Below are 12928 nucleotides of genomic sequence, written 5' to 3' on the forward strand. Positions count from 1 at the left end.
TAACAATAATTAAATATCTGTTTGCATTGTTAGTTGTTGCTATAGTTCCTATAATGAAGTTAGGAAACCCAAACAAAATAAGATAAATGACCTGCACTCTGTGAACTTTAGAACCCCACTGAATGAATGTTATTTCAACAACAATTTTTCTTATATAAACCGGATCCAACTCTAGGAAGATCAAAATCACTTAGCTTGCACAGGTAATGTAGGACCTCTGTATGAACTATCCTGTTTCTCTGGAAACCTTTTGTATTTCACTGCAATTTTGAACCTCTCTACTAAATACACTACATGGACAAAAGTATTGGGACACACCCCTTAATCGTTGAATTCAGGTGTTTCATTCAGTCCATTTGGCACAGGTGTATAAAGTTAAGGTCCCATTCAGTCTGCCTTTACAAACATTTGTGACAGAATGGGTAGTTCTAAAGAGTGTCATGAATTCGAGCATGGTACTATAATAGAATGCTGCCGTTGCAACAAGTCAGTTTATAAAATTCCTTACTTCCTAGATATGCCATGATCATCTGTGAGTAGCATTATTTAAAAGTGGAAGCATTTAGGAACCATAGCAGCTCAGCCACAAAGTGACAGACCATGTACAGTTACAGAGTAGGGTTGCAGAGTGCTGATGCACATGCAGGTAAAAGTCATAATACTCTGCTGACTCAATAACTGCAGAGCTCCAAACCTCCCCTGGCATTAACGTCAGCACAAAAAATATGCCAACAGCTTCATGGCATAGCTTTCCATGACCGAGAAGCTGTATGCAAGCCTTACATCACAATGCCAAGTGTCAGATGGAGTGGTGTAAAGCATGCTGCTCCTGGATTCCAGAGCAGTAAACACACGTTCTGTGGAGTGAGGAATCATGCTTATCTCTTTAGCATTGTGTCTGAGTTTGATGCAGATGAGGAGAACATTACCGGCATGACTGCATTGTACCAACTGGAGTTTGGTGGAGGATAATGTTTTGTTTTGTTTTGAAACACTAATGAAGGCTTGATGAGGAACAGCTGGAGTTGAAGGGGAGGAGACAGGAAACCACAAAAACAGACAGTGGCAAAAAAAAAGAGAAGTGGTTAGGTAGTCAGGGAAACAGGGCATGCCCCAGTCGGCAAGCGTAACAGATTGTCCTTGGCCCTTTAGCTCCAGTGAAGTATACTAAGACATTTTGGACAATTGTATGCTTCCATCTTTGCTGGAACTGTTTGGGGAAGACCATGTTTTGTTCCTGCATGATTGTGCCCTAGTGGAAAAATCAAGGGCCATAAAGGCATGGTTAGGTGAGTTTTGTGTGAAAGAACTTGACTAGTCTGCGCAGAACCCGACCTTAACTCCACCTTTGGGATGAACTTGAACAGAAATTGTGAGCCAGGCCTTTTGTCCAACATAGGTGTCTGAACTCATAAATGGTCTTCTGGATGAATGGACAAAAATTCCACAGACACACTCCAAAATCTTGATTTAAAACCTTTTTTTTTTTTTAGAATGGGTGTCATCAAAGCTTCTGTAGAGGTAATGTGTAGGTGTCCCAATAGTCTTTTCCATATAGTTTATAAATCATAAATTTATAAATCATAAATTATAAATTCAGAGGCACTTTGCTTTCACAGCTGATGAAGGACCTCTGTCCAAAATAACCTGTTTCTCTGGGACCTCTGTGTACTTCATTACAATTTCATTACAATTTTCAGTACAATATACTACAATTTCAACCATTTAATTAGTCTAACCTATGCTTGAATTCTGATTTCATATGTTTCACAATACAATTATTCATTATATTCATTTTCAATAAAAACCAGCAGATTGTCTTGTATATAATAACCTAAACTAAGAAATTGGAAATGTTGGAATAGAAATTTCAGGTTTGTTTTCAGATAGCACAGATTTTCATGCAATTTAAGTGAGTGTCAGATATCTAACACTAGAATAGGATCAGAACCAAAAGTAGGATAATATGGAACAATATATTTCTTTCAAAGATTGACAGTAGACATGTCAAATGTTACACTAAAATGTTACGCTCATTCCAGAGCAACTCACAATAACCTCCTAAAGTGAAGTAATAAAACATTACTTTTTGTAATGGACAAAAGCTGACTATCTTTTTTTAAAAGTACTGAATGAAATTATCCAATATAAAATAGTCACATTAAAATGGAGAAGCAAGTTAATTCAAACAATCTAAACAAATAAATTAGATTGAATCTACAAATTTATCTGTGGCTTTAAAATCATGTAGCACATAAAAATGCTTAAATGTTGTGTTAATTTTTAAGTAAACTTCTATAAGCTATTTACTTGCATGCCTAAAAATAGTTATGTAAAACGCTTAAGTAGGGAATCAATACGTTGGTCATCTTTTGTTGTCCAGCTGGTGGCGATATTCTCGATTGCGCTTCAGTGTCATAAATGGAGGGGGGGGGGGGAGACGAAGAAGACGGACAGGGGCGGGAATGTGACGAAAGGTGTGGTCATGGGTGAAAGTTGATTGGAGCGCATTTTGTTGTCTTTGTACAGAGAAGAGTGGAGTCTGATCACGCATTTGTGTGTCTTCCCTCTTCCCCGAATCCTCTTAAAATTCCCTCCCGAACCTTTCCCCTTCTACCCTCTAAACCCTACCCCTCCCCTGAACACATTGCCAGGGTTGGAATAGGTAAGCATACATATAATTCGCTACGTATTTTTTTATTTATAATATTTAGGAAACTACGATCAGTTGGGCAGAGTGCGTACGTTCACTAGGCCGCTGCGGTCTCCCGTAGATCACGGCTAACTCGTTTAGCACGCTAACTACGTGCACAACAATTAGGTGCTCACGATCATAGCAGTTTAGGTTAATGCTTTTGGCCAGCTTTCTTATTGTTGTCTTAATTGTTATGTTTTCGATGTCTCTAAATATGAAACAAAAAACATGTTAAGCCTGTTAACATTTGATAGCTAGTATAGCATAACTAGCCAGCTAGCTAGCTGTGTTAGCTAAGACACACGAGTCAATGACATATTAGCAGAGTAGCTAATGTTGGCAGGATAGTTAGCTAGCTATCTTATCTGACCGCTAAGATTAACTTCGACACGAAACGACGTCGTGATGCCCAAAAGGTGATTTCGTTAGCTCACATCCGGCCCTAAAATTTATTGGTTACCGAATTACATTTTGCTAGCTAACACTTAATGTGAGCCAGTTGGATTTCTGTCAGTGCATTATTTCTGTGGTTACGGGGTTGCATATGACGTAATAATTACAATTTTACTCCATGTCGGGCCCTGCTAATGTGAGTTTAGCTACTAGCTAGTAAGGCTTAGTTTATGCTAAACGAAGCTAAAAAATAAGTAATTTTCTCATTCTTGTATGTGTAGCTATGTATTTTTCTTCATTCTTTGTATAGTTTAAATGTTTTATGTATTTACTATCTACATGTACCTGTTTCTTTGGCTAGCTAGCTTTTGAGCAAAATAAAAGGTGTGCGCATTAATAAGGGAAATTTCACCTAAAATATTTAAAGCGTTTTGCGTCCAATAAATTTCTAGAGAGTCCGTCGTCAGAAGAGATTGAATATTCATGTTGTTTTCGCCTTGTGAGCATTTAGGTTAAGTCACGTCCCTCTAATGACACTTGGAAACATGATTAATCCCCCATTTTTTGTCTGTCTCTGCTATTTTCCTGTTTTAATAAGACTTCAAGTGCAACGTGGCATCACTTCTAGCCTTTCAAAACGATTGACTTGCTATTTTTTTTTCTACTTGGGTAGTAAGCCAGTGATTTGTATATTTCTCATCTTAACTCAGTAGTTGTTCACATGGACCTTCTCCACAGTGGTCTTGCTGAAGATGCATTTTTTCAGTCTGTCTCCCACCAGTGGATTTCTCCAAAACACCTTCCCCTGAACATGGTGTATCATATATTTTGGCCCAGTGCCATAATGGCCAACATGGACTTGTACTGTCCAACCTTTTCTCCTTATGTGTCCTTGCTCATGCCAGAAATTCTATGTAGGATTTATCTTTGACATTACAATTACAATTTTAATTGCTTCTAATGTCTGTGTACATGTCTGTTAATTTCAGTTGAAGGCAGAGCAGCTTTTCTATTTAATTGACCAGTAGTGTCATCCCATATCCAGAAAGTCTGGGCCATAACCCCTTTCATCCATTTTTTTTGTGGGTTCTTCAATCCACGCAAAATATGGCAGTACTATTTGAAACCAGCCTCTTTGATTAGCTTGGCATTCATGCCATGCCCTAATACCTCTTGATACTTGTGTGTTCCACTCTAGGGACGGCATCTTTTGGTCCAGTGTTTGAGATGAACGAGTGAACCTTTTCTGGATGTTAGGATACAAAATGGCAACCTTTTGGCAAATCTCAGCCTTTGTCACCATTTGCTTCCCAGTGGGGCAACTTTCAATGGCCCATTTATGAATTCTGTCTGTTTAATCATTTGAGTTGGTTGGGATTTCGTGCTGAATGCAGTTGCAATTTGAAAGCTGTGTGGCTTTCTATTTCTGGAGTTTTTAATTACCAAAAATAACTTTCCACTCAGCTGAAGGCCATTTCCCCAGTGCAGTATTGACTTGGACAGCTCAAATGGGTTTCCATATATATATATATATATATATTTTTTTTTTCCCCCTGTATGTTTCTATATATTGTACTGTAGATCAATGAAATGGTCAGTGAAGGATCCTTGAAAGTATTACAAGATTGTGGTGATGCTTTTTTTTCCCCCCACCTATTTCTATAAATGAATTATTTGGCATTAAAGATAAGTAATCCCGTGTACTGTCATCTTTGTTTTGGTTATTTATTGGTATGTATTTAATTGTTTTGAAATAAGTCATTTTTATTCTTTGTATAGGTGTGCAAAATTGAGGCAAATAATTTACTTTTATGCCACTGTATTAAAATGGCATAAACAGTTGTATTGTCCGACTAGTACATGAGTGGATTACAATTTGGATCATGTTCTCACATCAATTTGTGGGTGACTTTTGTTCTGTTTATTAATGGGTTTGCTTTCTTAAAAGACTTAAAATGACACTTGGCAGTAAAATAAATTAAGAACATTTGTTATATATTTTTCTTAACTGGCACTTTCACCAAGAGGCTTACTACTAATTGTATCTATGCTCACGTCATGTCCCAGAATTGATATAACCTGAATCTGAATTCTAAACCACACAGATGAGCCATATTTGTGATCCGTCACCACAGACCTTTCGCAAGTACCGTATTGGCATCGAAATTGACAATGCAAAGCTCATATAATTAACTTGAATTTAGATGATGTGTATGTGACAGGTTTAACATTGGTGACCAAAGAACATAAAGCGGAACCAGGTAGATCTCTAAAGCACAGGGATGGACTCTGGTGTGATTGAAGGTGGACTCAATGTCACACTCACCATCAGGCTGCTCATGCATGGGAAGGAGGTTGGCAGCATTATTGGGAAGGTCAGTTTTATTACTCTCCCATTAAACCAAGCAATGGGTACTGTGTAATCTAATATGTTTTGTTTTCTTCTTAAAAATCAGTTTCAAATACTGAAACAATCGAATTGAAAGATATTGCAATGTTTTTTTATTTTAACTTTGTTGTTGTCCCATCATGTCATTTCTAGTTTTCGTTTAGTCCTTTGAAAATTTAGAGAAAGTATAATGAATTAAAATAGTCTGTAAAGATTTGGCTTTACCGTGTATTTGTTTTCATACTCTTCTACTAATATATATAAAAAAAACACAAACACACACACACTTGGATTTTGTTGGTTTTTCTAACATTACTTTTATTTCATAATAAACTTTGTTTTGTTTTTTTTTTTTTTTAAAAAAAACTCCCCTTCCAGAAAGGTGAATCGGTGAAGAAGATGCGAGAAGAGGTGAACATATTTTTTCTACATTACCTCATTTTCATTGCTTCACTTTGTTTTATTTCAGTGAATTTACATCCCTTTACATTCATACACCAAAATATTATTCCATATATTGGTTCAATTGGATTAGTTTGTGCTCATTATTACATTTGAAATTTCTTTTCAGACCTAATTTCTCATTGGCGGGGGGGTGGCGGCCCACTCACTTTCACACTGTTTTTGTCTATTTTTCATATTCTCTCACTTCCTTGGCATTCTGCACAGAGTGGCGCTCGCATCAACATCTCTGAAGGGAACTGCCCGGAGAGAATCATCACCCTGGCTGGTCCCACAACTGCCATCTTCAAAGCCTTCTCCATGATCATTGACAAACTGGAAGAGGTATTCATGTATCAACATTCTCATGTTCTTTGTTAATAAATTAACTGTAAATTTGTAATCCACAGTTGCCAATTGAGGTTTGTCCTCGTGACATCTGGGGGGAGTTGGATTCAGTGCTGAATACTAGCTGGCTTGAGACCTTCAATGACATTACTAGACTGACAGACAGCAGCCCCCCTCCACCAGCTCCGGCTTGTGCAGCTGTACAGATGGCCCTTTGTGTTGTACCAGTCACAGAGCTTAGTGTGTGTTGGAACCTTGAATTCCCAAATGGAGATGGAGGTCTTAAATGAAATAATATATGCACATTTCTGCCATTTTTGCTTTGATGCCTTCACATACATGGCATCTGAAAGCTCTGACTGCTATGCATATTTTGCACTTTAAATGAGATCAGTGAACCAAACCCAGCTGGAGGTACAGAAGTTTTTTAGGACAGGGTGCACCTCCCCTCTGCTTGTAACAACCCTTTTATAGTAAACTGATTGACGAATGAACTGCTCTTCTGTTTAATCTGAAAAGGGCTGGTAGCATAGTAACATAGTGCCATCTTTGTTAAAATTGCTGTGACTTATTTTAAGAACTCTCAAGCTAAGTTGTCTTTACATTTTAATGACCATTAGTAAATTAATGCCTGTGCGAGAGAAATGTATCTTGTGCCTCTCCTGAGCTCAGTAATGAGCAAATACAAATTAAAAAAGGGTTACATATTTACCAATCAGGAAAGTTCACTTCAGGGAGGCATTTCTGTCATTTATTTTGCATCTACATAAAGAGCTAGTGTGTTTTTGGAGGGGAGAGTTCCCTCCCATGCATGTTTTTGGAGGGAAGAGTTCTGGAAAAATGTTTGGCTGGAGCTTGTGGAATTGAAAAGTGGTGGAGCACTTTGATGCCTAGGTTTGGCAGAAGATTAGAGCAATTTCAAGTGTAGGTTTGTTTTACCATATTCTGTGTTTTGGTCATCTACTGATTCATTGAGAAGTGCTTGCAACAAAAATGGCCAATGGCAGTTGGCCAATGCTGCTGTAATTGACAGAAGAGAGTATTCCACCCTTCCCTTCCTGAGAGCACAGCCAGTTTTGCTTTCTCGGGCTTTTGGCCACAGATGACTGTGGCATCATCGGGGATCAAACTCAACATTTGATGGGGCAAACGCTTTTCTGTTGAGCCACTTGGGAGACTTTGACCTTCCTCCTCTGACACTTCCAATTTTAGGACATCAGCAGCTCCATGTCCAATAGTACGGCCACGTCTAAGCCTCCGGTCACTCTGCGCATTGTCGTCCCTGCTAGTCAGTGTGGCTCTCTCATTGGCAAGGGTGGCTGCAAGATCAAAGAGATCAGGGAGGTAGGTGTGGACTGTTGCCATGACCTCCTGTGGATGACATATTATGTACCATTTGTTTGAGGATATAAATTAATTGTATCCTAAAAAGATTAATAAATTGGATGGCTGGGTTGTATAGAATCACATTTGTGTGTGTCCAGTCAACCGGAGCTCAGGTACAGGTGGCAGGGGACATGCTGCCTAACTCTACTGAAAGAGCCATCACCATTGCTGGGACACCGCTATCCATCATTGAGTGTGTCAAACAGATCTGCGTAGTTATGCTGGAGGTAAACAAGCGCTTACTAATGCTTGTTTCATCCTTTACGGTATTAACAAAAAAAAGATATGTTGGTCAACTTTGACATCTAGCATGAATGAATGTTTTTACTATGAACAGGATAATTGCTCATTGGACATTTCCATTTTCTTTCTTTGTCGCCCTCGTTTTCCACAGTCTCCTCCCAAAGGTGTCACCATACCGTATCGACCCAAACCCTCAGGTTCGCCTGTTATCTTCGCTGGAGGACAGGTAAGCTTGGCAGATGGCAGTCTTTATCAGGATGGCAAACTTTGATCTTTTATTTATTTTTCTTTTTTTGCTGTGGAATATGACTGTCATTGTCGAGTGACTTTTGTGTGATGCTTTCAGGCATATGCGGTTCAGGGACAGCATGCCATTCCTCAGCCTGATGTAAGACTCATTTTGTTCACACTTGAAAGGCTTCCATCAATCCACAGCCCTGGGGATGGTGTCTTTGCTTTTTGGCATTTAACAACTTTAGAAATGCTTGTCAGTCTCTTTTTCTGAAAAAAAAAAAGATTCTTTTTCCCCCCTCTTCACAGCTCACTAAACTTCACCAGTTGGCAATGCAGCAGAGTCCATTTCCTTTGGCTCCTAGTGGCCAAGGCTTTACTGGTGAGTCATAAAGATATCGTGCATCATGCTTCTGTGTTGGTTGTAATCAAGGGAGCTGATACAAGGTTCTCATCCTCTACAGCTGGGATGGATGCCACTGCTCAGACTGGCTCTCATGAACTGACCATTCCAAATGATGTGAGTTAGTTTGTGTGGATGTTGTCTTCATTTCAGGGAATTATTGGGTAGATCTTTATTTGTATAATCACAAACTGAGGATCAATAATTTTATGCTTGTATCAGTTGCAACCTGTTCATCCAAGTTCTTAATTTGTAAAACAGAATTTTGATAAGCTTCTTCACAAACATAAATAGTTTGAAAAAACACCAAGGTGTGAAAGGAAAACTAAAAATAAATATGGATCAAGATCCCTATGGTCAAAATAACTTAATTTGCCACCCAGTTATTCAAATAGCACAATTTATGCAATGAAGTCAACAGTCCCTTTTAAGAAATGTTTATATGTTGAAGGAATTTTTCCCCAAAATGTGCTGCTGTTTGCTGCCTAGTTTACATACAGTACAAGATTTGTGGGTGTCCATAACTGCACTAGGATTTTGTATCTTTTGTAAAAACAATCATGCAAATATTTTATGAGGTGTCCCTATATTTGCAATGCTTAAGATCACATTATGTTCACTATTTAGGATCTTCCATCTTAAGCTTGTCATGTTTCAGAGGGTGTATTGGTCAGTATTACTAATGGAACTTGCCGTATTGGGCCACGTTATTTCTTAGTTGATTGGCTGCATCATTGGCCGCCAAGGTGCCAAGATAAATGAGATTCGTCAGATGTCTGGAGCACAAATTAAGATCGCCAACCCTGTTGAGGGCTCCAGTGACCGCCAAGTTACCATCACCGGTTCCCCTGCCAGCATCAGCCTGGCTGAATACCTCATCAATGCTAGGTAATGCATGTATACATGTGTACACTCTTGTGCTTACGTACACACACACACACACACACACACACACACACACACACTGATTTGGTTTCACACTTTTTTGTCTAGAATTTAGTAAGGATCAAAACCTTGGCTAGAAACTTCTATATTAATTAATAATTATTATTATTAACAATTTATATAGTGCCTTTCACACACACACAAGGTTGCTTTACAGTGATGGTGGAAAAAAAGTAAATAAAATTGACCCAAATTGACAACACAATAATTAACAACTGTGGATAAGAAAAGAGGTTATGAAAGTTGTTGGGAAAAGAGGTATGTTTTAAGTTGAGATTTGAGGGAGGAGAGTGTGGAGAGATTGAGATAGTGGCCCATAGTTTGGGGCCATGACACTAAGGGAGTTGCCTCCTACAGACACCAGTCTAAACTTGGGGATGGAGAGGAGACCTGCATTAAAGGACTGAAGTGTAAGGGTGTAAGAGTTGAGCTAGATAGGGAAGATTTTGAACTGAATGCGTTCAGGGATGCGGAGCCAGTGTAGCTGATGTAGACTAGAAGTAATGTGGACTGACTTCCTTATATGAAGGAGGATTTTTGTGGCTGAGTTTTGGACATATTGAAGTGAGCGGATGTTTTTTTTAGGGATGCCACTGAGGATAGTTACAGTAATCAGGACAGGGGGTGATGAAGGCGTGAACCAAGGTCTCAGCATCGTGTGTGGAGAGCATGGGCCTAAGCCTAGCAATATTACGGAGGTGAAAAGGGGCATTTTTGACCAGAGACTTGACGTGGGGTTCAAAAGAGAGGAGTCAAGGAGTATGCCATGGTTTCTAACTGTGGAAGAGGATCAAGGTACTGTCCAGATTTAATTTAAGATAAGAGAATTTTTATTTTTATTTGGGCCAATAAGTAGAAATTCTGTTTTATCAGACTGAGTTTTAAGAAGTTAATGCTCATCCACTGCTTGAGATCTTGGATACAGGAGAATAAAACGGGAGGTAAAGTAGTGTTAGCCTTGGTGTTAATATAGATCTGAGAGTCATCCGCATAACAGTCGAAGTGAAGACCATGGCTGCGGCTAATCTGACCAAAAGGTAGCATATAGATAACGAACAGGAGAGGGCCAAGGACAGATCCCCGTGGAACACCTTGAGTGATGGTAGCAGTGTGCAATTTTTGTTTACCTAAAACAACAAAATGTGTTCTATTAGAAATATAGGACGAGAACCATTCTAATAATTCCTCTGCTTTGTTTTCAGTGTTGGTATGTGCTTAAAAAGGAATGTATAGACAAGACATGTTATTTGAAATTGCTTCAGAGAGAGATACTCCATCAAAAGTTACTTTAGCACCATACAAATTTGAATCCACATACACTTTGATCCTTGTAAGCATTATGAAATAAAAATTAGATTCCATATTCCATGTCAAGGCTGGGGTGGACTTGCTTGACAAACTGAATACCAATTTTTGTATTGGAGTTGTTCTATGTTTTTTGCTGGATCCCCTAGTGCCTGGTCTAGCATGGGAATTTTCACTAATTGACGGATTTACTGACACGCATGCATGAGGAGTTCATCTTGTCTCCGCAGCGGATATCCTTGGTAGCTTTTGTTGCAAGAGTGGTCATCTTTAGTCTCTCATTATTCTTTTTCCTCAAGGTATTGTGTGTACTTTTTCCTAAAAGTTGCAGTGTAATGGCTCCCTACATTTATCTGTCCAAGTCTATTACATTTTCCATTTTGTATTATGCATCCCATATACTCTCCTATTAACTCAATAGTTTCATAAGACAAACTAATTTGCAGGAGGCTTATTTTATCAGTAACTACAGTGGGTGTCCTGATGCTTTTGATTACACCGTACAGTACCCTTGCTCTTACACATACTAACACGTGTGCTGTTATGCAGTGTGTTCTGTTGTACTACAGCTGAGTATTGCACTGTTTTCTCTTACAGGCTCTCGTCTGAGGCAACAGGACTGGCTGCAAATTGATCTCCTCGTATGTTGCATCTCCATTTGCCAGTTACCCCCACCCCTCAACTTCACACATGTGCACACTCAAAATAATAAAAAAAACCCCAGAAAAACAGCAACCAAGTATTCTCAACCTAGCTTTTGTCCTCATCCACCCAAGATGTGCTTCATAAATATATGCTTCATGAATATATTTTCTGGAAGTAAATATGCATAGGTATTTTATTTATTTATTTCATGGACATGTTTTTAAAATCCCTTTGCGTATAGTTTTTTAACGTTTTGATTTTCAATGTATATCCTGTTGTACACATTAACATTTGAAAGTAATGGGGAAAATCTGAAAAGCAAATATTGAGGTTTTTGTTGTCAGATTTTTCTTACAAAACATGTAGAAAAAAAACTAATAAAAAACAGTAACTAGTGATAAATTCACAGCTTTTTCCCTGTACCATACAAATTTGTCTATTTATTTTAATTTATATCTAGAAAACTGCAAATATTTGGGGTCTGGATGAATTTGAGCAGACGAGCTCATCGCCTGTTAACTGGTTTTTGTTTTTCTTTTTGTCACAAGTTGTGGGGTGTTTCAGTGGGTTTAAGACTGCAGTGGTTTTGTTGATTTGTTGGTCAAATATTGTCATTCCTGTATGTTTTATATTGTTATTTTTCCGCAGAAGTTGAAGGCCGTTTTGATAGAGGGATGGGCAAGAGTGTCTCACGTTTCTGATTAAATTGATAAATATTCCTGATATAATAATGAGTTGCAAATATTTCTTTTAAACAGAGAGAATATTTTTTTTAACCTGTTGGGGTGGGGAGCCTGCAAAGGATTCCAAACTGACTCATTTGTTTATATAGAGCAACTGATTAATCAACTAGAAGGTTCATTCTAGAAGTAACACTAGTTTTCTCTTTTCTCTATTTGCTTGGTTTAAAATTTTTATTTTGTAAAGGAGAACCTAAACCTTTTTTGTGCACGTTTTCAGAATATTGTAGAGTTGAAGTGCAACAGGAATGAAGAATTATAAATGCAAATTAAAATGATGTGAAATGCTCAATCTACATTTGTGTTTTCTTTTGTTTTGGTTTAGCATGTACATGGATTATATCCCAGCCTATTCATTGACTGTAGTAAATGAGCACTGTAGAGTCCCTGTATGCAGCAACATATTAATCTCCAGATATCAAGCAAATATTTGTACCAGATCAGCACCCACAAACGTGTCCCCTGAATAACCTGTCTAAATGCTGAGCATAAACTACCTCTAAAATAACATCTAGTAGGCAATGGTCACAAACATGCATGCCAGCAGATGGCCTATAGTCTCTAACTAGACTTACTAAGTCCACCTAGAAGGTTGGAGAACTTGATAACCGTGCAAGTTTAGAGTTTCTATAGAAGTGTCTGATTAGAGTAATTAACATGTTTGCTTCACTATAAAGTGCTCTACTTAACATTTCTAACTGCATTTTTTCACTTTTTATCTACTCCTACCTACCCTACTCTGGTAGTCTAAAGTTCTTGTAGTG

General features: G+C 38.3%; 1 protein-coding gene across 1 annotated transcript; it reads left to right on the forward strand.

Moving 5' to 3' along the window:
* Window positions 1-2505: 2505 nt before the first annotated feature.
* On the forward strand, window positions 2506-12460 carry pcbp2 (poly(rC) binding protein 2). The gene is made up of 12 exons (XM_027009802.2): window positions 2506-2665; window positions 5311-5463; window positions 5856-5888; window positions 6147-6263; window positions 7479-7610; window positions 7751-7879; window positions 8047-8121; window positions 8242-8283; window positions 8436-8508; window positions 8591-8646; window positions 9248-9417; window positions 11377-12460. Exons 2-12 carry the CDS (start codon window positions 5371-5373, stop codon window positions 11411-11413), a joined length of 957 nt encoding a protein of 318 aa, XP_026865603.1. The 5' UTR covers window positions 2506-2665; window positions 5311-5370; the 3' UTR covers window positions 11414-12460.
* Window positions 12461-12928: the final 468 nt, after the last annotated feature.

The sequence above is a fragment of the Electrophorus electricus genome, chromosome 18 (assembly GCF_013358815.1).
Source record: "Electrophorus electricus isolate fEleEle1 chromosome 18, fEleEle1.pri, whole genome shotgun sequence".
NCBI classification, from domain to species: domain Eukaryota; kingdom Metazoa; phylum Chordata; class Actinopteri; order Gymnotiformes; family Gymnotidae; genus Electrophorus; species Electrophorus electricus.

What these genes read in the sequence shown, in the direction of transcription:
- pcbp2 (XM_027009802.2), top strand. Translation starts at nt 5,371, where the DNA reads ATGGACTCTGGTGTGATTGAAGGTGGACTCAATGTCACACTCACCATC. An exon ending in TTATCTTCGCTGGAGGACAG is followed by an intron (nt 8,122 to 8,241) that starts GTAAGCTTGGCA and finishes TGATGCTTTCAG; the next exon opens with GCATATGCGGTTCAGGGACA. An exon ending in GAATACCTCATCAATGCTAG is followed by an intron (nt 9,418 to 11,376) that starts GTAATGCATGTA and finishes TTTCTCTTACAG; the next exon opens with GCTCTCGTCTGAGGCAACAG.